At 37.4% G+C, this 23,338-nt stretch overlaps 1 protein-coding gene and 1 pseudogene across 8 annotated transcripts in view; one reads left to right on the top strand and one right to left on the bottom strand.

Moving 5' to 3' along the window:
* KDM4C (lysine demethylase 4C) overlaps positions 1–23,338 on the top strand; it is a 428,768-nt gene that overhangs the window by 286,791 nt on the left and 118,639 nt on the right. For all 8 annotated transcript variants that reach the window (XM_055302072.1, XM_055302075.1, XM_055302073.1 and 5 more), the window contains one exon: positions 21,301–21,356. In XM_055302072.1, coding sequence (XP_055158047.1) covers positions 21,301–21,356 — 56 coding nt within the window. The remainder of the gene's footprint in view (positions 1–21,300; positions 21,357–23,338) is intronic.
* On the bottom strand, positions 3,743–4,176 carry LOC129494868 (proteasome maturation protein-like; annotated as a pseudogene).

Raw genomic sequence — 23,338 nt, 5'->3', positions numbered from 1 at the left:
GGGGAGTTTTAAGAGTCCCCCTTAAAATTTCTTGCAGAGCTGGTTTGGAGGTCACATATTCTTTCAGTTCCTGCCTGTCTTGGAAGCTCTTTATCTCTCCTTCCATTTTGAATGAGAGCCTTGCTGGATAAAGTATTCTTGGTTGCATGTTCTTCTCATTTAGGACCCTGAATATATCCTGCCAGCCCTTTCTGGCCTGCCAGGTCTCTGTGGAGAGGTCTGCTGTTACCCTAATATTCCTCCCCATGAAAGTCAGGGACTTCTTGTCTCTTGCTGCTTTAAGGATCTTCTCTTTATCTTTGGAATTTGCAAGCTTCACTATTAGATGTCGAGGTGTTGAACGGTTTTTATTGATTTTAGGGGGGGATCTCTCTATTTCCTGGATCTGAATGCCTGTTTCCCTTCCCAGATTGGGAAAGTTTTCAGCTAGGATTTGTTCAAATACATATTCTGGCCCTCTGTCCCTTTCGGCGCCCTCGGGAACCCCAATTAAACGTAGGTTTTTCCTCCTTAGAGTGTCATTTATTTGCCTTAATCTGTCTTCATGGTTCTTTAATTGTTTATCTCTTTTTTCCTCAGTTTCCCTCCTTGCCATCAACTTGTCTTCTATGTCACTCACTCGTTCTTCCACCTCGTTAACCCTCGTCGTTAGGACTTCTAGTTTGGATTGCATCTCATTCAATTGATTTTTAATTTCTGCCTGATTGGATCTAAATTCTGCAGTCATGAAGTCTCGTGAGTCCTTAATGCTTTTTTCTAGAGCCACCAGTAGCTGTAGAATAGTGCTTCTGAATTGGCTTTCTGACATTGAAGTGTAATCCAGATTCTGTAACTCTGTGGGAGAGAGGGCTGTTTCTGATTCTTTCTTTTGAGGTGAGGTTTTCCTTCTAGTCATTTTGCTCAGTGCAGAGTGGCCAAAAACAAGTTGTATTGGAACACGGGGGAGTATCACTGGTCCGTCTAGCTGGTCTTCTGGGGGAGGGGCCTGCTGTGCTGATTCTCAGGTGTTAGCACTTGGGGGAGCTGCTCTGCCCCTGCCTGCTGCAGGGCTCAGCGGGGGTTGTTCACCCCGTGGGGCCCCGGGAGGATCAGCCGCAGTTGCTATGGCAACTCTGGAAGCCTGGATTCAGCCTCCGCAGGAACAACGGGGCTCGGGGCTCTCGGTCCTCCGTCTGCAGGGCCTGGAGGCTCCGGGGCGGGGCCGCTGATCTGCTCAGCTCGGGGCAGGAGCGTCCTCGCTGTCCTGGGCCCTCCCGGCCTCTGCCTGTCCCAGGGGGAGGCCGGATCCTGGGCTGTGTCCCGGCGCCCTGTGCTCCGGGGCCTGCGCTGTTGGATTCGCGCTCCCGCCCCGCAGCTCCCTCCCTGGAGCCGCTGATTTTTAATATGAATCTAATCACTTTTGACCTAAATTGCTATAGTTTTCTCTAATCTGCTTGTCAGTTTCCACTGTATAATGACTACATGTTACTACTAATCAAAAATGCTAGTATTCTCACTGTAAAAATACAAAATTTGTATTGCTTTCTTTGAGATTTTTTCCCACAATTTTCTTTTCTATTCCTACACTGAAAAAATTTTTTTTGAATCTGGGTATTTCTGTGAAATACCTGAAATCTCCTTTAGGGATACACTTCTGATTGTGAAGAAAGATGTTAGATGTCTAGAGTGGGCTGATAACCTAAATGCTTACTATTATTCTAAAAATAAAAAATCCATGTGCTTCATATTATGTAGAGTTAAAATGGGATTTTCTATATTATCATCTGAAGAGTTTATAATATAGAATTCTAAAGAGTAAATAAATATAAGCAGTTTAAAGAGGTTAACAAGGAATATGGATAAGATTTTCTTTTCTTAAAATTTAAGGATAATGTAGCTATCTGGTGATTCTGTATAGGTAATTTGGATGTTTCTTCAGGGACCTCTCTGGGGATAGGGGCTGAGAAGTTTTGTTTTAGTGCCACAAGTGGTGGTGAAAACTACATGAAAGGATTGGTAACTTATCATGGAAAGTCACATCATGCTCATATTTATGACTTTGACAAATCGTAAGTTGCCAGTCTTGTGTCTTTGGTGGCATTAAACCTGTGCTTTAGTTTTACATTGTCAGGGTAAAAAATTTCAAATAAAGTGTGTATCATTTGTGCTATGTCTTACTAGGGAGCTTTTTTATTACCTTAAGTAATTATGGGTGGGTAGGGTAAACACGGTAGCTCACATACTTATAATCTAAACAAAATCTAAATTAAAGAAAGATTTAAAAGCATTATAATAAGAAGGAACTATTAGAGATTGTATCTAAGGTCTCTTCTGACCCTAAAATCCCTCGATTCTGTGTTGCCTTGTATTTCCATTTTGCTCTAATGATCTTTCCTTAAGAACCGGGAACCTTCCAGCATACTAAATTTATTGTGCACTTCTTAACCTAGTCAGAGGTGTTGAGTAACAGAAAAGTATAGGAATAGAAGTGGCATTGGTAATTATTGGCCAGATCTGTGTAGTTTTTATGAGCTAAAGGAAATTTTTAACAAACCGGTGACTTCAAGGCCTTACTATAACCATATCTATTTGCTGTTTGGGAACACATGAAAATATGCATTATCCTTTCTTTTTGTTTATTTCAGTATATCCTATTATACTTAATTTAGGATAATTCGTTTCAATATTTTTATTTGAAAGTGTAATCCAGTTTAGAAAAAAGTAGCTGTATATTATATTCTTGGGTGAACATTGCCATTGTATGAAGAGGCAGATGTTGTAATGAAAAGTTATAAAAACAGACACTATTGGTTGGAGTTTTCATTCTTTGTTATGAAATGCACAAACCAGGCAATTTTGCACATTTATTATCTATTCACCAGTGTTTATTATACTATATAGAATAATGAAGTTGTATTGTTTATGTGTAACATAACCTATCTATAATATAACATTTTTTTTTTGCCCCAGAATTGTTCCAGGAAATCAAAACCCAAACATGAAATATGTCTTCACATTTATTCACTGTGCTCTTTGTTTTGCTTGCTTGTTTGTTTTTTTTAAATGGAGTAACAAATATGAGCAAGTTGTATCTTGATGATATTTAGGATTTGCATTTCTTTTCCTCTTATGAAGAATGGAATATACAATTGCAATGATTAAAAATAAACATTTTTAAAAATTGCTTGACTGTAGGTAAGCCATAGCTATAGATTGGATAGTGGCTGCCATTCATGCCCTCTGAGACTGAACATAGCTATTTTATTTGACTTCTGAAGGAAAATGAAGTCTTTTTCTAGAAGTTCTAGAAATTCCTGGGGTAGTGGTGTTTACAAAACTCACTCCCACGGAGTTGCTAAAACTTGTAGACTGAAGAATCTAAGCCATTGTTGGAGTGTATTTGTCTGAACTCCTGATCTTTGGAGTGTACCTTAGTTTACCTGTCAAGTCTTAGGTAAAAACGATCGACCTCTTAGAAATGGTAGTTCATCAGATCTTTGGGAAGAATGAGTGCCAACCCGTGTAACTTTCTGTTTATTCTGCTGGATGATTGTTGGGTGGGGGAAAGTGGTAGCCTTTGGTTCCCACATTGCATTGAGACTGGGTTCTATAGATGGAGGTGCATCTACATGAAGCAATGCTCACTTAGTTTTTTTTTTTTTCTTTTCATGTGTCAGTACTTTTAATGTTGCATACATCAAATTATAGTAAAAAGACTATAAACAACATGCAGCCCCTCTATTTTCATGAACAGCACAACAGATTACAGTAAACTGAGTTTATATTCCACCATCAAGTGTGGTTCTCCCATTAGTTCACTTTGTGACGGGTCATTAAGAATATCTTTGAATCCAATAGTCTCATCATTACCCCTTAAAATATCCAATGAAAGGTTTGAGCTTGGAAGAAATTGAAGACGCTGAACCTGCTGCACTGCCTTGAATTCCATTTGTAATTTTAGTGGAGCAAAAAGACCCTGGATGTTTCTTAGTGTAGAAAAATTCATTTTACCTTGGTTGAGCTGGAAATATTTTTCTGATAATTCAAGACGATGACTGGGCAAAAAGTTCATTTTTCATACAAGGAAGACCTTTTCGAAGAAGATCATACTGTTCAAAAGGTCCACTTGCTGAAAGTTCAGTAACTGGAATACTGTCCTTCAGCTGAGATCCAAGTCCTCTGGCATTCATCTTCACTTGCTCTGTGAATATCCACTGGGCCCTATTACCATCAGCCGGCCCCGCCACTCACTTCTGTTTCCCCTAACTTAGTTCTGTTGAATCTCAATGTAGTGCTTTCCCTCTTTCTAGAATAGGAGTTCTCTTAGGCTAGAGATTATTAAAGAAAATTTGTGTGTTTAATGTTTGTAACCTTTACCACATAACACAACCCTTATTTCTCCCCTTCAATTCCCCAGATAAAAGTAATGGTACTGATAATAGATATTAGAAATTGCTCTTATTATGCTCTTTGGAGTCTTTTATTTTAGAAAAAGTAAAGTTTAATTTTTCAATTTTTGACCTACAAATTCAGAAAAACTATTGGTTTAAATGTAAAATAATATAAGCAGCACACAGCTTCTATAAAATGTAATACTGACAAGGACTAAAGAATTCTTCATCTCTGTCAGAAATCTCCTTTTACAGATAATGAACCAGGGTTCAAGAGAGTAAGTCTTTTACCCCCTGCATTGCCCCACAATATGGTAAGAGAGCCTGGATTCATGGCAGTACTCAGGCCTTCAGATTTCCAGGTCCAGACTCAGTTCCTTATTTTTAGAGTGAGAAGAAGGCTGAGCAACTGGCCAGTTTTTGAACAGTGTTTTTGAATGATACTTGTTTCCATTGAAAGTTAATCCAGGACTAACTTTTCATATACTTACACTAGAATTAGTTACCTACTTAATGTAGGTTAGTTAGCATTACTGGGTGGTTGAGTAGAGCAGTTTCTTTACCCTTTCATATTTACTCTAGTTTCTGCCCAGAGGACCTTGCCCAGAACTGGATAATCTCCTGAATCCAATTTCCCAACTGACAACAGCATTGACATTTTTCTTTTACAAAGAGCTCTGAAGTGGCTTTGTAGATCAGAGCCATTGATTTTTAGATCAGATTGGCTTATGGCCTTGAGAGGTCATGGTGGCCCTGCTACTCCCCATGATGTATTTTATGGTGTATTTTTTTATTCCATGAGATACTGTTAAGACCAGGTGATGGGAGGCTGTCAGCCTGAAAGGCTGACTTTGATCCTTATATACAGTAAAACTAGTAGAAAGAGAAAGCTCTATTCTTGCTAAAGGCAGAGTGTTCACAAGTGGGTGGTGGCTGTTTGTAGCCAAATGGTTGCTTATGTAATTACTCTTCTCCATGGAGGTGTCCCTGTAAGCCACTAGCTGGCACCACAGTCTCCCATTCGAGAGGATACACTTGGGGGTTCACAATTACCTCTTGCCTCCTGAAGAGGCAGATTATTCTAAACAGGTGTGGATTTAAGCCTTGGCTCACAAAGGCCAGAATGGTAATAATTATTTTACTTTAACCAAACAGAACACGTTTGAGGATATCAATTATTCTGACAACATAGCTATGATGTGGAAGCCTTCCTGGTAGGGAACTGCTTACAGACTAAAAAGTCACAAATCATTTTTTTCTGTACTTTCTTCTTCCTTTCAATAAGCATCATTTTCTTCCCTCCCTCCACTTGGTAATGGAGAAAAAGAAAGAGAAGTCTACATAGCTTATTGTAAGTGGAACTATATTCATAAATAGCTTCTTGATTGAGAACAAATGCCTCATTAATCTTAAGTGCTTCAACCAGAGAGCACAAGTAAAGTCAGGAAGAATAATGACTGACATTATGGGGAGCATAACATACTGTACTACACACCATGATGTGCATGCCCGGAGGTCACTGGGCTAGAAGGCACATCTCCCTAGCAATGAGGGAAGGGATCTTTAGGAAAGATGGAGGGGGAAAAGTGCAGTGTAGGCATTTCTCATGTGTAGCAAAAATTAATCCAGTGTCAGGATGAAGAAATCAAGTACTTTGCTATTTGTTGTAGGTCATGCTGGGAAGAAAGAATAAAGCAGCTGGGGTTTTATTTGAAAGCCAAATGTTGTACAGTTTTAACGAAGATATATATTCAAGTTGAAGTACTTTGCTCAGGTTCCTGGAAATACAATTATATAAACACATTAAGTTTCATGTAGATGACCTCTGACCAGTCTTAAATTACAAAGACATTTCTTACCACTGAGCATGTGCTTGGCTTGCTACCGGCTATCAGATAGGTGCCCTACAAATCTCAAAAAAAAATTTGTATTTGTGTCACCATTGCAATTAGAAAGATAAATCCAGGGAAAACATTGAATTTGAAACAGGCGGAGTCTGTATGACTTTATATTTTTCTGTTACGTTCCATTGGTTCTGTGATGACATTTAAATAGTTGCAATATAGTAAGTGCACTCCCCCCCAGATGTCCACTTCCTAATCCCTGGAACCTATGGGTGTATTTGTCATATTGCATAAAACACAGAATTATGGTAATAGGTGGAATTAAGGTTGCTAATCAGGTGACCTTACGATATCCGAGTTTACCCAACACAGACAACAGGGGTCGTTGACTGTGGAAAAGGGTGGCAGAAGAGAAGGTCAGAGTGAGGTGGAGTGAGAAGCTCTTGACCTGCTGTTGCAGGCTTTGCCAATGGAGGAGGGCCATGGAAAGGACCTCCAGGCCACCCCTAAAGGTGAGACGGGGCAAAGAAATGCCTTGTACGCGAGATCCTCTGGAAATGATTGACCCTTATGATAACCTTGATTTCAGCTAAGTGAGACCCATTTTAGACTTCTGACCTACTGAACTGTATAAATTTGTGTTATTTTAAGTCATTAAGTTTGAGATAATTTGTTATTGCAGTAATGAACTATTAGTGTTCAGTAGAACGACAGCCTTTGAAAGGGTAATTCATTTTGTGTTCACTCTTAACTGGCATTCCACTAGGTAGGTTACATTCTGATGTCCTCTCCCAGTCTGAGGCATCTTTCTCAGACTATTTTCTTCTGTCTTACTAGCTCACACTCTCTAGTTCCTGGAATCTAGCAATCCTTTACCCTACTGTGACTCCTAGTATTGCTTCCAGCTTTTCAGGCTTTCCCTCCCCTCCTGCTCTTACTTCTGTTTTTAGCTACTATGTTTCCTTGCACAGGCTTTCAGTCTTCCACTTGCTGATTTTGTTATTCTCCCAAAGCACAACTCAACCTGCTAAATCCCCTTATCTAATCTGCTGTGCAACTGCAACCCCTGTTGCTGAATATGGCTGTGGAGAAACACCCACCATGCAGCAGATTGCTCTTGCTTTCAATTTGTAACTATTGATGTGTCCTTGGTGATGCCAATAATTCATGTTGCCTCCCCATCATGCATTCCCTCTACCACTGTCCAGGTTGACTGTTTTCATACCTGTGTCACTTGAAGCTTCCCATCTTCTCTCCTCCATTCTTAATCTCACTTTGTGAATTCACTTCATATTTCACAGGGGTTTGCCATCTGTGAAGATCTGCAAGTTCCCACCTCCATCCTATCTACTATATCTCTGTTCCTACCTACACAGGATCATAGTTCCAATGATTCATCCCTTTCTTTCCCATACCAGCAGGGTTCTCCTCTCTGGGTGATTTTCACAAATATCTAAATAAGCTGCTATTTCTTCCATTTTCAAATAAACCAAAAAACCCTCTCTGGATCCTTCTCCACAGCTCCACCCTATTTCTCCATGCTGTTATGTATAGTAGCATTCCTTAAAAGACTTGTCTTTATTCATTCATGTGTTTATTCTTCTCTCCAGTTCTTCTCTCCAACTTCTCTCTTAGATTTATTCTAGTCACAGGCTTTGCCTACATTGTTGTAGAAATTTATGTTCCTCTAGCTGTCAGTTGACTACTGCCTCCTCTTTGAAGCACTGTCTTCTCTCGGCTCCCAGGACCCTACACACTCCTGGTTTTCTTCTTCCTTTACCAATTACTTCTTTTCATTCCCCAGACCTCAAAAAACATGGGCCTCTTCTTTTCCACTAACTTCTTTCTTGGTAATCTCATCTTGTCATAGCTTTGATGCTTTTAAGAGCAATTAGTCATTGGTGGCCTGCATGTTTCAATGTCTAGCTCAGCCTCTCCCCAAAGATGCAGAGCACTATGGCCAACTTCATGAGCATTGTTTCTTTTCACGTGCCTGATAGATAGCTTCAGTTTACCTTGTCCCAGACCAAATTAAAGATCTTCTACAGGTGTCCTGTTTCTAGGCCTTCTCACTGCTGAAGTAAAAAACTCTAGGGTTAGATTTGATGCTTTTCTTCTCATACCCACATCTAACAGTGAATTCTATCTTGGCTACTTTTAAAATGAATTTGGAATTCTGGTCATTTTTTAATTGCCCCTGCTCATGTTACCCAAACTAATCTCATTACCTCTTTCCTGGATTATGGCAGTAGCAAACTTCTCTTTTTGTTTGTACCTTTTTTTTTAAGAATTTTTTAATAATAAATTTATTTTTTATTGGTGTTCAATTTGCCAACATGCAGAATAACACCCAGTGCTCATCCCTTCAAGTGTCCCCCTCAGTGCCTGTCACCCATTCACCCCCACCCCCCGCCCTCCTCCCTTTCCACCACCCCTAGTTTGTTTCCCAGAGTTAGGAGTCTTTATGTTCTGTCTCTCTTTCTGATATTTCCCACACATTTCTTCTCCCTTCCCTTTCACTATTATTTATATTCCCCAAATGAATGAGAACATATAATGTTTGTCCTTCTCCGATTGACTTACTTCACTCAGCATAATACCCTTCAGTTCCATCCACGTTGAAGCAAATGGTGGGTATTTGTCATTTCTAATGGCTGAGTAATATTCCATTGTATACATAAACCACATCTTCTTTATCCATTCATCTTTCGATGGACACCGAGGCTCCTTCCACAGTTTGGCTATTGTGGCCATTGCTGCTATAAACGTTGGGGTGCAGGTGTCCCAGCGTTTCATTGCATCTGAATATTTGGGGTAAATCTCCAGCAGTACAATTGCTGGGTCGTAGGGCAGGTCTATTTTTAACTCTTTGAGGAACCTCCACACAGTTTTCCAGAGTGGCTGCACCAATTCACATTCCCACCAACAATGTAAGAGGATTCCCTTTTCTCCACATCCTCTCCAACATTTGTTGTTTCCTGCCTTGTTAATTTTCCCCATTCTCACTGGTGTGAGGTGGTATCTCATTGTGGTTTTGATTTGTATTTCCCTGATGGCAAGTGATGCAGAGCATTTTCTCATGTGCATGTTGGCCATGTCTATGTCTTCCTCTGTGAGATTTCTCTTCATGTCTTTTGCCCATTTCATGATTGGACTGTTTGTTTCTTTGGTGTTGAGTTTAAGAAGTTCTTTATAGATCTTGGAAACTAGCCCTTTATCTGATATGTTATTTGCAAATATTCTCTCCCATTCTTGTAGGTTGTCTTTTAGTTTTGTTGACTGTATCCTTTGCTGTGCAAAAGCTTCTTATCTTGATGAAGTCCCAATAGTTCATTTTTTCTTTTGTTTCTTTTGCCTTCGTGGATGTATCTTGCAAGAAGTTACTGTGGCCGAGTTCAAAAAGGGTGTTGCCTGTGTTCTCCTCTAGGATTTTGATGGAATCTTGTCTCACATTTAGATCTTTCATCCATTTTGAGTTTATCTTTGTGTATGGTGTAAGAGAGTGGTCTAGTTTCATTCTTCTGCATGTGGATGTCCAATTTTCCCAGCACCATTTATTGAAGAGACTGTCTTTCTTCCAATGGATAGTCTTTCCTCCTTTATCGAATATTAGTTGACCATAAAGTTCAGGGTCCACTTCTGGGTTCTCTCTTCTGTTCCATTGATCTATGTGTCTGTTTTTGTGCCAGTACCACACTGTCTTGATGTTACCCAGGGCAATTTACACGTTTAATGCAATCCCTATCAAAATACCATGGACTTTCTTCAGAGAGTTAGAACAAATTATTTTAAGATTTGTGTGGAATCAGAAAACACCCCAAATAGCCAGGGGAATTTTAAAAAAGAAAACCATATCTGGGAGCATCACAATGCCAGATTTCAGGTTGTACTACAAAGCTTTTTTAAGATTTTTTATTTCAATTCTGGTATATGGTTAACATGCAGTGTTCTATTCGTTTCAGGTGTTCGATATAGTGACTTAACAATTTTATACATTACTTAGCATTCATCACAAGTGCACTCCTTAATCCCCATCACCTATTCACCCATCCCCCTAACCACCTCCCCTCTGGTAATCATCAGTTTTCTATAGTTAAGGGTCTGGTTGTTGGTTTGTCTCTCTCTCTTCCCCCACCCCCTGCTTTGTTCATTTGTTTTGTTTCTTAAATTATACATATGAATGAAATCATATGGTATCTTTCTCTGACTGACTTATTTTGCTTAGCATTCTTTACTTCTGCTCTTGGACCTTTATCATCCACTGTCAACACAACCATGGGAATGATCCAGTTAAAATGTAGGTCAGATTATGTCCTTGCTGTGCTCAAATTTTACAAGGCCTTGCTGTCTCAGTCAGAATAAAGTTGTTGCCTTTTTTCATGGCCTTTTCATGCCTTATCAGTTATTACTCCTCTTAAATTTCTGATCGTCCTTTCGTTTCGAAAAGGCCAGAATATGCTGGCATCACCTTTCCCTGGATAATTTCATGGCCCACTCCTATAGATAGCACTAGGCATCCTCTGCCATCTAAATAATCTACTGGTTTAGTTTGTCTGCTGTCCCAGCAGAAGGTAAGTTCATTGAGGACGGGATCTTTGTCATTCACTGCTTGTTGCCCAGTGCCTGGAATGGGATGATTAACCAATATTTGTTGAGTGAATGTGTGTTTTTACTGACAGTACAAAATTGATGTGGGCATTTAAATTGGAGAATTCACTTGCTAGTGTGAAATTCTTTGGAGCCTGTGGAATTTCCATTCAAAAGATGACTCCAGAAAACCTGTTACTCAATTTCCTAATCACTCAGAATTCATGCCAGCCCTGTCCTTATATGGGATCCTGTCCTCTCCTCAGCCCTGATAAATGACCACATCTCCAGAGATGGTTCTTCCATGTTTTGTTGATCAGCATTTTGTAAGTAGCTTTCTGTTAATGTGATTAATTACTCTTTGTTTTCCCAGCTCAGACAGTCCTATTTTATGGTTTTGCATTTCTCTTCTGAATATGTCAGATAAATAAGGGTGTGGGAGGCACTTCAATTTTGTAATTTTTCTATAGAACTGAAAATGGCTTTAATGGCACTTACGGATATGTCAGCTAAAATGAGAGCTTCTTATAAGGCAGTTTGAGAATGTTGGTATTGACATTTCTTTAACTGATGTTTTATAGAAGAGCCATTGGAACATGATTTCCCTCCACTGCAAATAATGAACAACTGCAGTAGCTGTATTTTAACAATGTCCTTCTCACAATTGTTGTTAATGTTGTGTCAGCACTTTGATTATACACACTCTTTTCCATGGTTTAATAACTGAGCTGTAAATAAACCATTCCACGTTGTAAATTGGTATACTTGCTATTCATTGCAGTGGTGATTTTTTTTTTTATGAAATCAAATTTTAAAAATACTTGGTAATGCAGAAGGGGATCTTGTGAATGGTATTAGGTGAGGAAAAGGGACCTAATCAGGAAAGGTGCAATGTTCAATATATGGTCTAATTCATACTTTTTCATTCAGCTTTTAGCTACCCTGGGTTGGCGGGGGTAAGGCGGCATCAAGGACTAAGTACGACAGAATGGCTCCTTTAATGCTATACTTGGTAGAAAGGAATAAGACCTGTCTTATGGAGTAATCATGTCGTGACAGGCATTGTAGTATTTGTTTTGTTTTAGGAGACATTGGTTCACTAGCAATAAATATATCTAAATCTTTATAATAGTGAGTCATTCTACACTGGGTATTGTTCTTGGAAAAGGCATGCTCATTAAACATGAGATAAAACAAGGATGGCAATGAGCTCTGATTGTTGAATTTTATTTATTTATTTTGTTCTCTTTGGGTGTCTCCAGAGATTAGAATAGAAAGGAGTTTCGATACACTGAAAGACTGTAGAAGAAATCATAGTGTTCATTTAAAATTTTAAGTACAGAAAATAGGATAAACCTCCAGTTACTTTAATTTTAAATTACACATATTTAATAAAAGTTTAATTTCCTTGTCTGTCTGTGGGTTTTCTTTTTTTTTTAAATGAGAGTACTAAGCATTGGTAAGACAGTCTCCCATTCCCAACACTTGAATTCTCAACTGTCTTTTACAGAAAACTACTGATACTATTTAGTCAGTTGTATTTGCAGATCTTTTCAGGACATATAGGAATGTAATGGCTTGCTCTTCTTGGGGTACCCAAACAGTATCATAGTTTAAAGTGCTGTAGTGTTTTCATGTAGTAATACATTGTATGATTCTTAGTAACTCAGTATTTATGGATTTACCAGATGTTTTTCCTTGCTATTTTAAATTTCAATCTTGACTGCATTCTTAATAAAAAATCCAGACATTACAAATAAAATCTAAGCAACAGATAATTCCTGTTCCTCCTGGAGGTAACTGCTTCCTATTATAAACAGAAATGAGATGATTGTACATTCTTCCTTTTGCATCATTATAAATGTTTATCTAAGATAGATGCTAAGAAATTGAATTGCTGAGTCATAGTTCATTTAAAATTTTGATTGATAATGCCAAATTCCTATTCAAAGCCACCATAACATCTCATATACCCCAAGGCCATATGTTTTTTTATTTAAAAATCTGAAAGTTATATCTCTCTTTCATTTTTTTACCATTTATTCTTGAAGTTGGGTATCTCACATGTATTCATTGGCAATGAAGCATCTTTGAATCAATCTTTTGCATGAAAGTGTGGGTTTTTTAAAAAATATCTTTCTGTATAGCAGTCTTTGTTTTATATTGGAAATATTTTCTTGTCTTATCATCTCATGTTAATTTATGTAGTATTTTATCCTTCAGAATGTTAAAATGTTGGTATAGTAAAAATTTATTAGTCTTTATGATATGCCTTTTTTCTTTTAAATGTTATATTAAGAAGTCATATGTATCCTAAACTCATCAATATATTTGCCTATAATTTATTTTAATACTTTTATCGTTCTACTTTGTTTTTGAGTTTAGATCTATACATCAATTGGAATTTGTTTTTATGAATCAGAGACTTTGTCTCACACACACATATTTTAGTATTCAGTTGAATACATTATTGAATAATTTATGATATTAATTTTTGGTTATTTAGCTCTTTTAAAACATTTTATTTATTTATTTATTTATTTATTTATTTATTTATTTATTTATTTGAGAAAGAGCGAGCACAGGAGAAAAAGAGAGCACAAGAAAGCTCCCACTGAGCAGGGAGCCTGATGTGGGGCTCCATCCCAGGACCCTGGGATCATGACCTGAGTCAAAGGCAAATGCTTAACCTACTGAGCTAACTAGGCACCCCTTTTTCTTTTTTTTAATTCTATCTTTAATTAAGAGTAATCTATTTAACATATTCTTTAAGTTTTCAGTTTCTATTTTTTTTTGTTATGGAATTTTTATATTGTCTTTAAAAACCTGATCTGTCATTTACTTATAGTCTCTTAAGCACAGTTCTAATACCAACATTTAATTTTTAAAACATTATTAAAGGGCTACATCTTGTGCCTAAGATATTGTGTATTTAATTTTGTATTATGTTTCTTCTGCTCATGGAATCATATTTTCTTACATGTTTTTTGAGTTTTGATTGTGAGCTTATATTCCTTAGAACTTGATATTTGGGAACTTCTGGAAGCCTTTGTGATAAGTGATAAACCCACCTTCCAGTAATACCATCCTACTTTATGAAAAGTGTAAGAACCTTACAACAGTGTGATTTCATTAAGCCTCTTTCCCATTATGGTCTTATCTTACATTTACAATTACATGCATTATAATCTACAGTATTGTCATTTTTATTTGAAAAAATCAAGCTTTTTTATGGAACTTAGAATCTCTTTGTCTCTTGCTCTCATTCTCTTTTTGTGTGTGTTTTGAAGATACAAAAATTTATTTCATATTTACTCATGTATTTACTTTTTTTTTTTAAAGATTTTATTTATTTATTCATGATAGTCACACAGAGAGAGAGAGAGGCAGAGACACAGGCAGAGGGAGAAGCAGGCTCCATGCAAGGAGCCGGACTTGGGATTTGATCCCAGGTCTCCAGGATCGCGCCCCGGGCCAAAGGCAGGCGCCAAACCACTGCGCCACCCAGGGATCCCCCATGTATTTACTCTTTGATGTTCTTCATTCCTTTGTGTCAATCCATGGTTCAGGCTAGTGTCATTATCCTTTATTCTTTTAGATTTTTTTGTCCCTGAGATGGTTTTTATTTAACTTTCATTTTCAAAGGACATTTTCCTTGGAAATGAATTCCAGGTTGCCAGCTCCTTCTTTTTCGGTATTTGGGTAGATATTGTTCCATTGCCACTTGTTTCTGGTTAAATATTAGACATAGTTGTTTACTCAGTGTGTTTTTTTTACTCTGGTTTTAAGATATGTTCTTTATATTTGGTTTTCACAATTTTGACTACAATGTATTTAGGTGTGTTTCCTTTGTATTTATCTGTTGGGGTTTGCTGGGCATCTTGGGTCTGTGGGTCAACTTCTTTCTTTCTTTTTTTCTTTTTTAAAGAGAGGGAGTGGGGAAGGGCAGAAAAAGAGAATCTTAAGCAGATTCCATGCTCATGTGGAACCTGATGTAGGGCTCCATCTCACAATCCTGAGATCATGACCTGAATCAAGGTCATGAGTCAAGCTGAAATCAAGAGATGGATGCTTAACTGAGCCACCCAGAGGTGCCTTGGGTTGACTTTTTTTTTTCTTACTGTTTTTGGAAAGTTTTCTACCATTTTCTCTTCCAGTATTTGTTCTCATCCACTCTCTCCTTCCTCTCCTTATTAGACTCCAATTATATAGAAATTGAACAGATTATTTTCCCTTGGATCTTTCTTCATTCTCTTACCTGCTTTTATTCCTTCTATTTCCTATTCATATCTTTAGAGTCATTGATGTTTTACTATCACAGTTCCAGTCTGCTTTGAAATCTATTGAATTCAACATTGTCAGTGTCATTTTTTCATTTCTACCATTTCTATTTGTTTTATTTTTTATTTATTTTTAAAGATTTATTTTTATTTATTTATGAGAGACAGAGAGAGAGAGAGAGAGAGAGAGAGAGAGAGAGAGAGAGGCAGAGACACAGGCAGAGGGAGAAGTAGGTTCCATGCTGGGAGCCCGATGCAGAACTCAATCCCGGGTCTCCAGGATCGTGCCCTGGGCCAAAGGCAGGCGTGAAACTGCTGAGCCACCCAGGGATCCCCTGGGTTTTTTTTTTTTTTCTTTTTTTTAAATAATTTCCGTGACTTTGCTAAAATAATGGTATCTCTTCACATATGTTGTCTTTTTCATTAGCTCCTTTAGCATTTTGAACGGAGTAATTTTAAACTCTCCATCTGATAATTCCAGTATCTTGTTTATTTTTGTGTCTAATTTTATTCTTTCCTTTCTTGATCACAAATCATGTTTTCTTGTTTTTTAGTGTACCTTGTGGTTTTTTTGGTTGTGTACTGGATATTTTGTCTTGTACCAAATGAAGTTAATATTATATTCAGAAAGGACATAGTCCTTTGTCAGGTTTCTGGGGTAGGAGTAAAGTCAGTCTGATTTATAGTTGAGCTAGGTCTGGGCTTTGTTGCAACTTTAGTTTGACTCAGTCCACTCTAGTTTCAGATGTTTTGAGGATAAGATCAGGATTTTCTCTTCAGCAGTGTCTGTTCTCTGAGCACCGTGGAAACTCTAGTATCTGTCTGCTTTTCACAGCTGAGTTGGCAGCTTTTAGAACTATAGAAGATCTCTCCTTGCTTTAGAGCCAAGCTGCCTAGATTTGGGGTTCCTAAAGAGTTTTCTTTTCTCTCCAGGTCTGCTTCTTGCTTTTTACACCTCAGGAGTATTATTGACAGATCCATATTTTGTTCTCTCCTAAACCACTACACCCAGATCATTCGCTGGCAATGTTATGTATAAGTTGTCCAGAATCACAGTTAACTTTTCACATATCTAACCACTGTTATTATATTTATTGTGTATTTATGGAATGCTTTACATTCATTAACTCATTTGGGGAAGTAGTGTTTTTCCCTCTTTTATAGATAGGATATCTGAGGCAAGGTCATGCCACTAGTAAATGGCAAAACTGTGATTTTGAACACTGGCCATTTGCACTTTATTAAATACCAGCATATGGCCTGGTTCTCTAGTGTTATTCTTGTCAGTTAAATTGGATTCATATAGCCTGAGATTAGACTGCACAGACTAACTGAAATGTTACTTTTTGCCTAAAATGGTATCATTCTTTAAAGGAAGAATTGGAGATCAATTTAGTGATCGCATACCAGTGAAAAGTTTTATTAGCTAGATGAATGATAAATGGGAATAATAAATTATTATATAATACATGCTGCTTGCAACACTTTTTTATGATATGGGTTCTTTTGAGGGGATTAGTTAAAAAATGAATTCTTAGTCATTTATAGAAATGAAGAAATGGGGACTCGGTGATAACCTTTTATCATTGTCTTCTTCATAGTGTAGTTAAGCACACACAGGCCTTCTCTCCTCCTAATTGTGAGCTCTCAGGGCAGGCAGTTTCCTGTTTATTTGGGCATTCTACTCTGAAATCTTGTGCCTTGCTTTGTTCCCAGAAGCAGAGGATGCTAGAGAAAAGGAATATGGACTTGTGCTCACACAGATCTGAACTTGAACCCTAGTTACTCCTTTGCTGGTAGTTTAGGGTTGGAGAATTATAGCCTGTGGGCCAAACAAATCCAGCTGATCGTCTGTTTTTGTAAATAACATTGTTATGGGAATACAGCTATACCCATTTGTGTATATACTGTCCTACAATGCCACAACTCTGGTGTACAGCCTAAATTAGTAAATATCTGGCCATTTACAGATGAAGCTTGATGGCTTCTGGTTTGGATGATTTTAGACAAGTTACCTAATCTCTTGAATCTTAGTGTCCGCATCAGTGAAGTGAGATAATAATTGCCTAATAAGTTCATGTTGAGAAAGGGAAGTAAAGTATATGATGTTTCTGGCATGGTATCTGGAATGAATTAGGCCTTTAATATAGCTTTTATTCTTCTAAGAGAAAATATTTATTGTTGATAACCAATTTAATAAATCAGTGTCCAGAGGGGACTCTCACTCCCTACATTCTTACTCAGTTCTTTCACTGAATTAGAAGATGAGCAATACTAGTACAATTAATGTATTTGGTAGGTATCAACTTTTATGTATATCAAGCATTGTATAGATTCTTAAGAAAACTTGAGCTACTTTTCAGGTAAGAATTAACCTTTTAAATTTTAGAATTATAATTTTTGTTCCCTGACAAAAATGTCCTATCTGATACTGTCTTTTATTGGGTTATAAACATAGGCATTTAGTCCAAGTTAATTTACACATGAATGGATTGACAAGTTGAGTGTTGAGTGTTTGTGCTTGTGATAGATCAACTAGTTTGCACCATGTGAGGGTGGTGACTCAAAACAGTGACTTAACTGGACATGGCTTATTTCTTTCCTACTTTTTTTTTTCAAAATTGAGTGAACTGAACAGAAGCCATGATATCATGTAAATCATATAAGTAACTCCCTGGCCATGAATAATTTGTCTTTTACTAAGAAATATGCTTTATTCAAGAGAATCATGACAAAAATAACTCCATGTCAAATCATTGTTTATTTTTTTTAAAGATTTTATTTATTCATGAGAGAGAGAGAAAGGCAGAGACAGAGAGAAGGCAGAGAGAAAGAAAGGCAGAGGCAGGCTCCACAGGGAGCCTGATGTGGGACTTGATCCCCATCCTGGAACTCCAGAATCACAACCTGAGCCAAAGTCAGACGCACAATCACTGAGCCACCTGGGTACCCTCAAATCATTTTTCTTAACTCTGTTGTAAGTCACCAGAGCCTGCAACTTCCTTTCCTTAGTGTCCTAGTATGTGGAAATGATGTTTACAAATTTTTAATCCTTTGATAATTTTTAAGATTTACCTTTTGCCCTATTTTGCTATTTTCTCATTTATTTAGCAAATTCATCTGGAGGATGTATTCTCTCTTGGGTATCATAATAAAGAAAGAGTAACCTGGGCAGCCCGGGTGGCTCAGCGGTTTAGTGCCTGCCTTTGGCCCAGGGTGTGATCCTGGAGTCCTGGGATCAAGTCCTGTGTTGGGCTTCTTGCATGGAGCCTGCTCCTCTCTCTGCCTGTGTCTCTGCCTCTCTCTCTCTCTCTCTCTCTCTCTCTGTCTCTCTGTCTCTCAAGAATAAATAAATAATATCTTTAAAAAAAGAGTAACCTGATGATATTCTGATAGTACTCACTGAGCTTAGTTTTTCAGGACAGAAAAAAATTATATTTATATTTATTATAGTTAAAAAGAGTAATGAGTGAGAAGTAACCATACCAGGAGATTAGGGGACCCTTCTTTAAGGAATCAACATTTAGGCTGAGATGTCAAGGATGTGTTCAGTGTAATAAATAAACAATGGTGTAGGGTGTGTCTGATGTGTCCAGGGGCACAGCCTGTCTATGTGCGGAGAGTAGTTCAGTGTGAGTATGGACAAGACCCAGGCCTGATGGTCCTGGCCTTCTGGAGCCACATTAAGTACTGAAAAGCATTAAAACTCACTCTGGTGGGTTCTGTGTTGACGTGGGGTGGCTGTTGTAGTAGTTTAGGTCTGCTGAAGGATGATGGGGCTGTCAACTAATGTGGCAGCAATGATGATGGAGAGAAGAAGGCAGATTTGGACATGGGATTGACAGAACTCAATTGATTGGATCTAGCATGAGAGGGAAATTATGTCTTCCAGCATGATCTAGAAAGGATGGTTAATGCCACTGATAGGAAACAGCGGAGAAGTACAGGCTTGAGAAGGAGACATGAGTTCATTTTTCATATGTGTTTGAGATACCTGTTGAGCGTCAGACATATCAGGAAATTAATGTTTGAGTTACTCACTGGCCTTTTGAGAGTCATGGGAGTGGATCAGATGCCCAGGAAACAGGTGTGGATAGAGAAGTGAAGGGGCCTCTTACAAAAACTCCAGTGTTTAAGAAGTGTGAAATAGAAGCCTGTTAAAGGAAATGAAGAATCAGAAAGAGGTGGAGAATGACAGTGTTGGTCATAGAAACCATGGGTAGAAACTGTCAGGCGTGATCAACAATGTTGAATGCCTCTTACAGGTCAGGTGAACCAAGGACTTGGAATTAGCCATTAGATTTTGTGACATGGAGGTCACTGATGATCCCAGAAAAAAACAGTTTCATATTATAGCAAATGGAAGTCTTCTCAACCTCACTTAATATCTCGAGTCTGCATTCTGTTTGAGAGGACTGTTTCCTCTCATTGTGATGGTGCTCTGACACATGTGTACCTTTTAATGAGCCTTCTTAGGTGCTTTCAAGCAGCTTCCATGCTGCTTTGCTTTATTTAACTCTGTGCTAGCTTGTCCCTTTAGGGTTCTTCTCACTACTAGTTTCATTAATCAGGCATCTAAGGTTCTTAGTGTCTGAGTTCCTTACCATCCTCACTCTCCTTTGCTGCATTCTCACTTCAATACTAACATCCTTTTATAGTCAATGAAAATATTTGACCTTGTGTTTTGTTTTCATTTTCTCTCTCTGTAGAAAGTGTGTTAAATTACTGGGAAAATACTTAAAATCAGTAATATTTTATGAAATTGTTTTTGAATAATTTGGATATTATTGAATAACTTGAATTACTGAATTTCCCATTTTTAATATTTGTACTGAACTTTTTTTACTTTCATTGTGTGCTTCATCAAAACTATTATATCAAGGGCCTCTAGAATCTGGCTTGGTTATAGAGAAAACCCATCGAGTTATCTCCTTGAACTGGGTTTATAATGGATTCAGATATTATATATATATATATATATATATATATACATACATACACAGGGCAGCTTTTGCTACTCTAACCTTTAATAATGACCCAGGAAATTTCAAATAGTGTGCAGAGACTTTCCAGACATATAAAACCATTGAACATTTCTGGTTGTTTGCGTTTTGCTGCCTATTAGGAGTTATGCAAGTATATTGACTCTCCTCACTTATTTTGGTATTGTGCTGTTCAGAAGAATTAAAGCTATAGAGTTTGATTGTCATTATTAATAGTAGTTAAGTTAAAGGGATTCTCTGTAAAGTTAGGCAAAACTTTAGTTGAAGAGGATCACCTTGGAGAACAGTTAACAGGATTGTATATGTGTAGCTTGGAGAGGGAAAAAACCCAAAATAACCTACAGTTGTTTTTAAAAAATTATTAATGCAATAAATTGGGAGGATATCTATTAATCCTTGAGGTTGAAAATTTTAAAAATTACTTAGATATTTAATTTAAAAATTCTAGGTCAGCAAAAGGCAGTGCATTGCTCTCTGGTCCTGTTTTCTCATGGACTTTTCATAGGATTATAGTAAGAAATTATAAATAAAGTCTGTATTTGTGGTAAAGGGAGTCAGTCGTCTTGGGATGTGGTAGTCTGTGCCAATCTAAAACAAATAAAAGTGCCCAAAATATAAACGTATGTGGGGAGAGGAAAGGAAAACATTTCATGGTGCTTTTATCTGGGGCTGGATAGCCTGGGCTTATCAGTACAATTTTTCAAACACCATTTGCCCACCCACAGAAAGACCTGAATGATATTTTTATGAAAAGAGTATCTTTCAAAAAGAGCTTCCTGCTAATACTTATTGCAGAATGAAGCCTGCCAGTACTCTATTTTGTAGCAATCCCGTATACATGAATGGATTCCAGAGCATAAGAGAACTCAGTCATTTATGTATTCTCTGTACTAGAATTCTAGTACATACTCTCCAGGCTACCAAGTGCTCTCTCTGTATCACAACTTTCCCTCAGAGATGGCAAATGAACATGATACCAGGGTAATGATGATTCCCTCTAGGAAATACATACACACACACATTTTTGTGTGTACCCCCACTTCTCCCCATTCTTTTTCCTTTCCTTGCTTGAACTGCTCAGAGATAGACCTTCATGAAGTTCCCAATGGTTTTAATTTTAAAATAAAAAATTAGAATTTATGGGAATACTTAAATAGTAATGATGTCTGTTAAATAGTAATGATGTCTGTTGTGTGGTATTTTTTTTCTCTCCTAGGAGTGCTGTCTTTGCAATTTGAGAGGGGGTGCTCTTAAGGAAACAAAGAACAATAAGTAAGTAATGTGTTCAATTTTATTGTTTCCTTCTGCTCTCTAGGGTTGAACCTCTTGTGGGTGGAGACACTTTGCTTTATTACCTCTCATTATTAGACACATTGTTTCAAAGCTTTTGTTGTCCAGATCTGAGGTTGGGATTCTGTGCATGTCTTCAGAGACTATTACTGACAGCGCATCACCTTTTCTGGTTGAAGGTGGTCTAAGTCTTGCTTCTGTCCATGTCTTTCATGCCAATGAAGAATAACCCTTCTTGTAATAATGGTACTTCTAAACTGAAGGCAGCTCACATCATCTAGCTGCCATTGGAATCCTGGTGTTTAATGTGATGAATCCTGTTAGTCTAATAAAAACAGTATGTCTGAAAACAGTGAAATTTGTTACCTTTGGATAAATCAAATCAATCATAGACATAACATTAAAATAAAACAATTTACTTTTAAAACCAGCAAATTAACAAAGTATGTATAGTAAAATAGAAACACAGGGAGAAAAACAGTGATTTTATGATTTAAAGGGAAATATGAAGAGAATCTTGAGAGTCATAAGTGAACATAATGGTAATCTGGTTTTTACTGTTGTTAAAATATATTTTTGAATGAATTTTATTTTCATGACCCAATTTTAGTATTTAAAATGAGACCAAAGCTTAATATTAAAGGTCCCTTTGGAAATAGGAAAATGTAGAATGATAGCGGCAGAGATGGTAAGTTGGCATTTAAGGATTGAATGAAGCCCCAAGCTATGTTTTAGTTGACTGGCACACCATTTTATAAATTTGATCAAAATTTTAAAAGTAGATTTTCTACTAAAATCCACTTTTATCTGTATTCAAAAAATAACTGTGCATCTCTCTATGGCAATAGCATGTTGGGATGAGGACCTGGCCTAAATGGGACAGATGATCCCCAGGTTATTATGAATTATCAGTATATTTGCTTACCTCCGGCCTGGCCCTAGGGGCCAGGGGTTGAGACCTCTGGTATAATATAATGATCAAGTTGGCATAACTACATGCCTGAGCACGTTTCAAATTGCTTACAAAGAAGAGTGAAGGCATTAGTCATTCCTATGTTGATAAAGTTTAGTCTAATAGACTTATTTTTGCTTAATTTTGGGTCTTCCTTTTTCAGTCTTAATGTGATTGGCACTTAAACTAAGGAGTGTTGCTGGTCTAGGATATTGCACAGGTCATGCAGACTGTGAGCTGCTTTAGGTGGTTTCTGTACAGAGGTGATAAGAACTTCTCTTCCTACCCTTGGGCTAGGACAGAAAGGTATAGGGTTTACTATGGGATTATAGTATTTATTTAGATTTGAAAGAGTGCCTGGAGGGGTTTGACACTTGTCCTTTGTTCTTGTGGTCTTTAAAGGCAGGATGGAGTCTTATGTTACTTGGATGACCTACTCTTTGACTTAAAAATAGGTTGATGGATATGATAATTCCTTCAAGATAATTTAAACCGCTAGAGTTTTTATTTTTACTTGGGGCATAACATTTATGAGAAAGTAAATAGTGTTAATGGGGACGTTGTCATTTTTCTGAGGTAATTCAGAATTCGCAAGGAGATACTCAGTTTTAGGTAGGAAATGAAGGAACCAGCTAAATTTCATTCCTCCTTATCTGTGGGTTCTTTTGGTTGTAGTAGGATTGCAATGAGAAACAATTTAATTAGACTTAATCAGTGTTAATTCTTTTAAAAGACTTTTACTGTTTGTTCTAGTTTTCATGACATTTGTATTATATAAGAGATTATATGCTATACCCAATTCATACCTTTTATTAATTGAACTAATCTTTTGCCACATATTAGCTTAAGTATATTAAGCATCTGTTATATTTCAGTACCAAATGAAATGGCAAATCTACATTTCAGTATTTTGCAGAGCCAGTGTAGAAAAATACCATATATTGATAGGATCAAGTGTCTGGTCTTCCTCGAAGTCCTCATGTTGCAGTGGTGGGCAGATGTGGTACTGAAT

The sequence above is a fragment of the Nyctereutes procyonoides genome, unplaced genomic scaffold (genome assembly GCF_905146905.1).
Source record: "Nyctereutes procyonoides isolate TBG_1078 unplaced genomic scaffold, NYPRO_anot_genome, whole genome shotgun sequence".
NCBI lineage: Eukaryota > Metazoa > Chordata > Mammalia > Carnivora > Canidae > Nyctereutes > Nyctereutes procyonoides.
The sequence above is the reverse complement of the archived record's forward strand: the minus strand, read 5'-3'. Positions and strand labels throughout refer to the sequence as shown.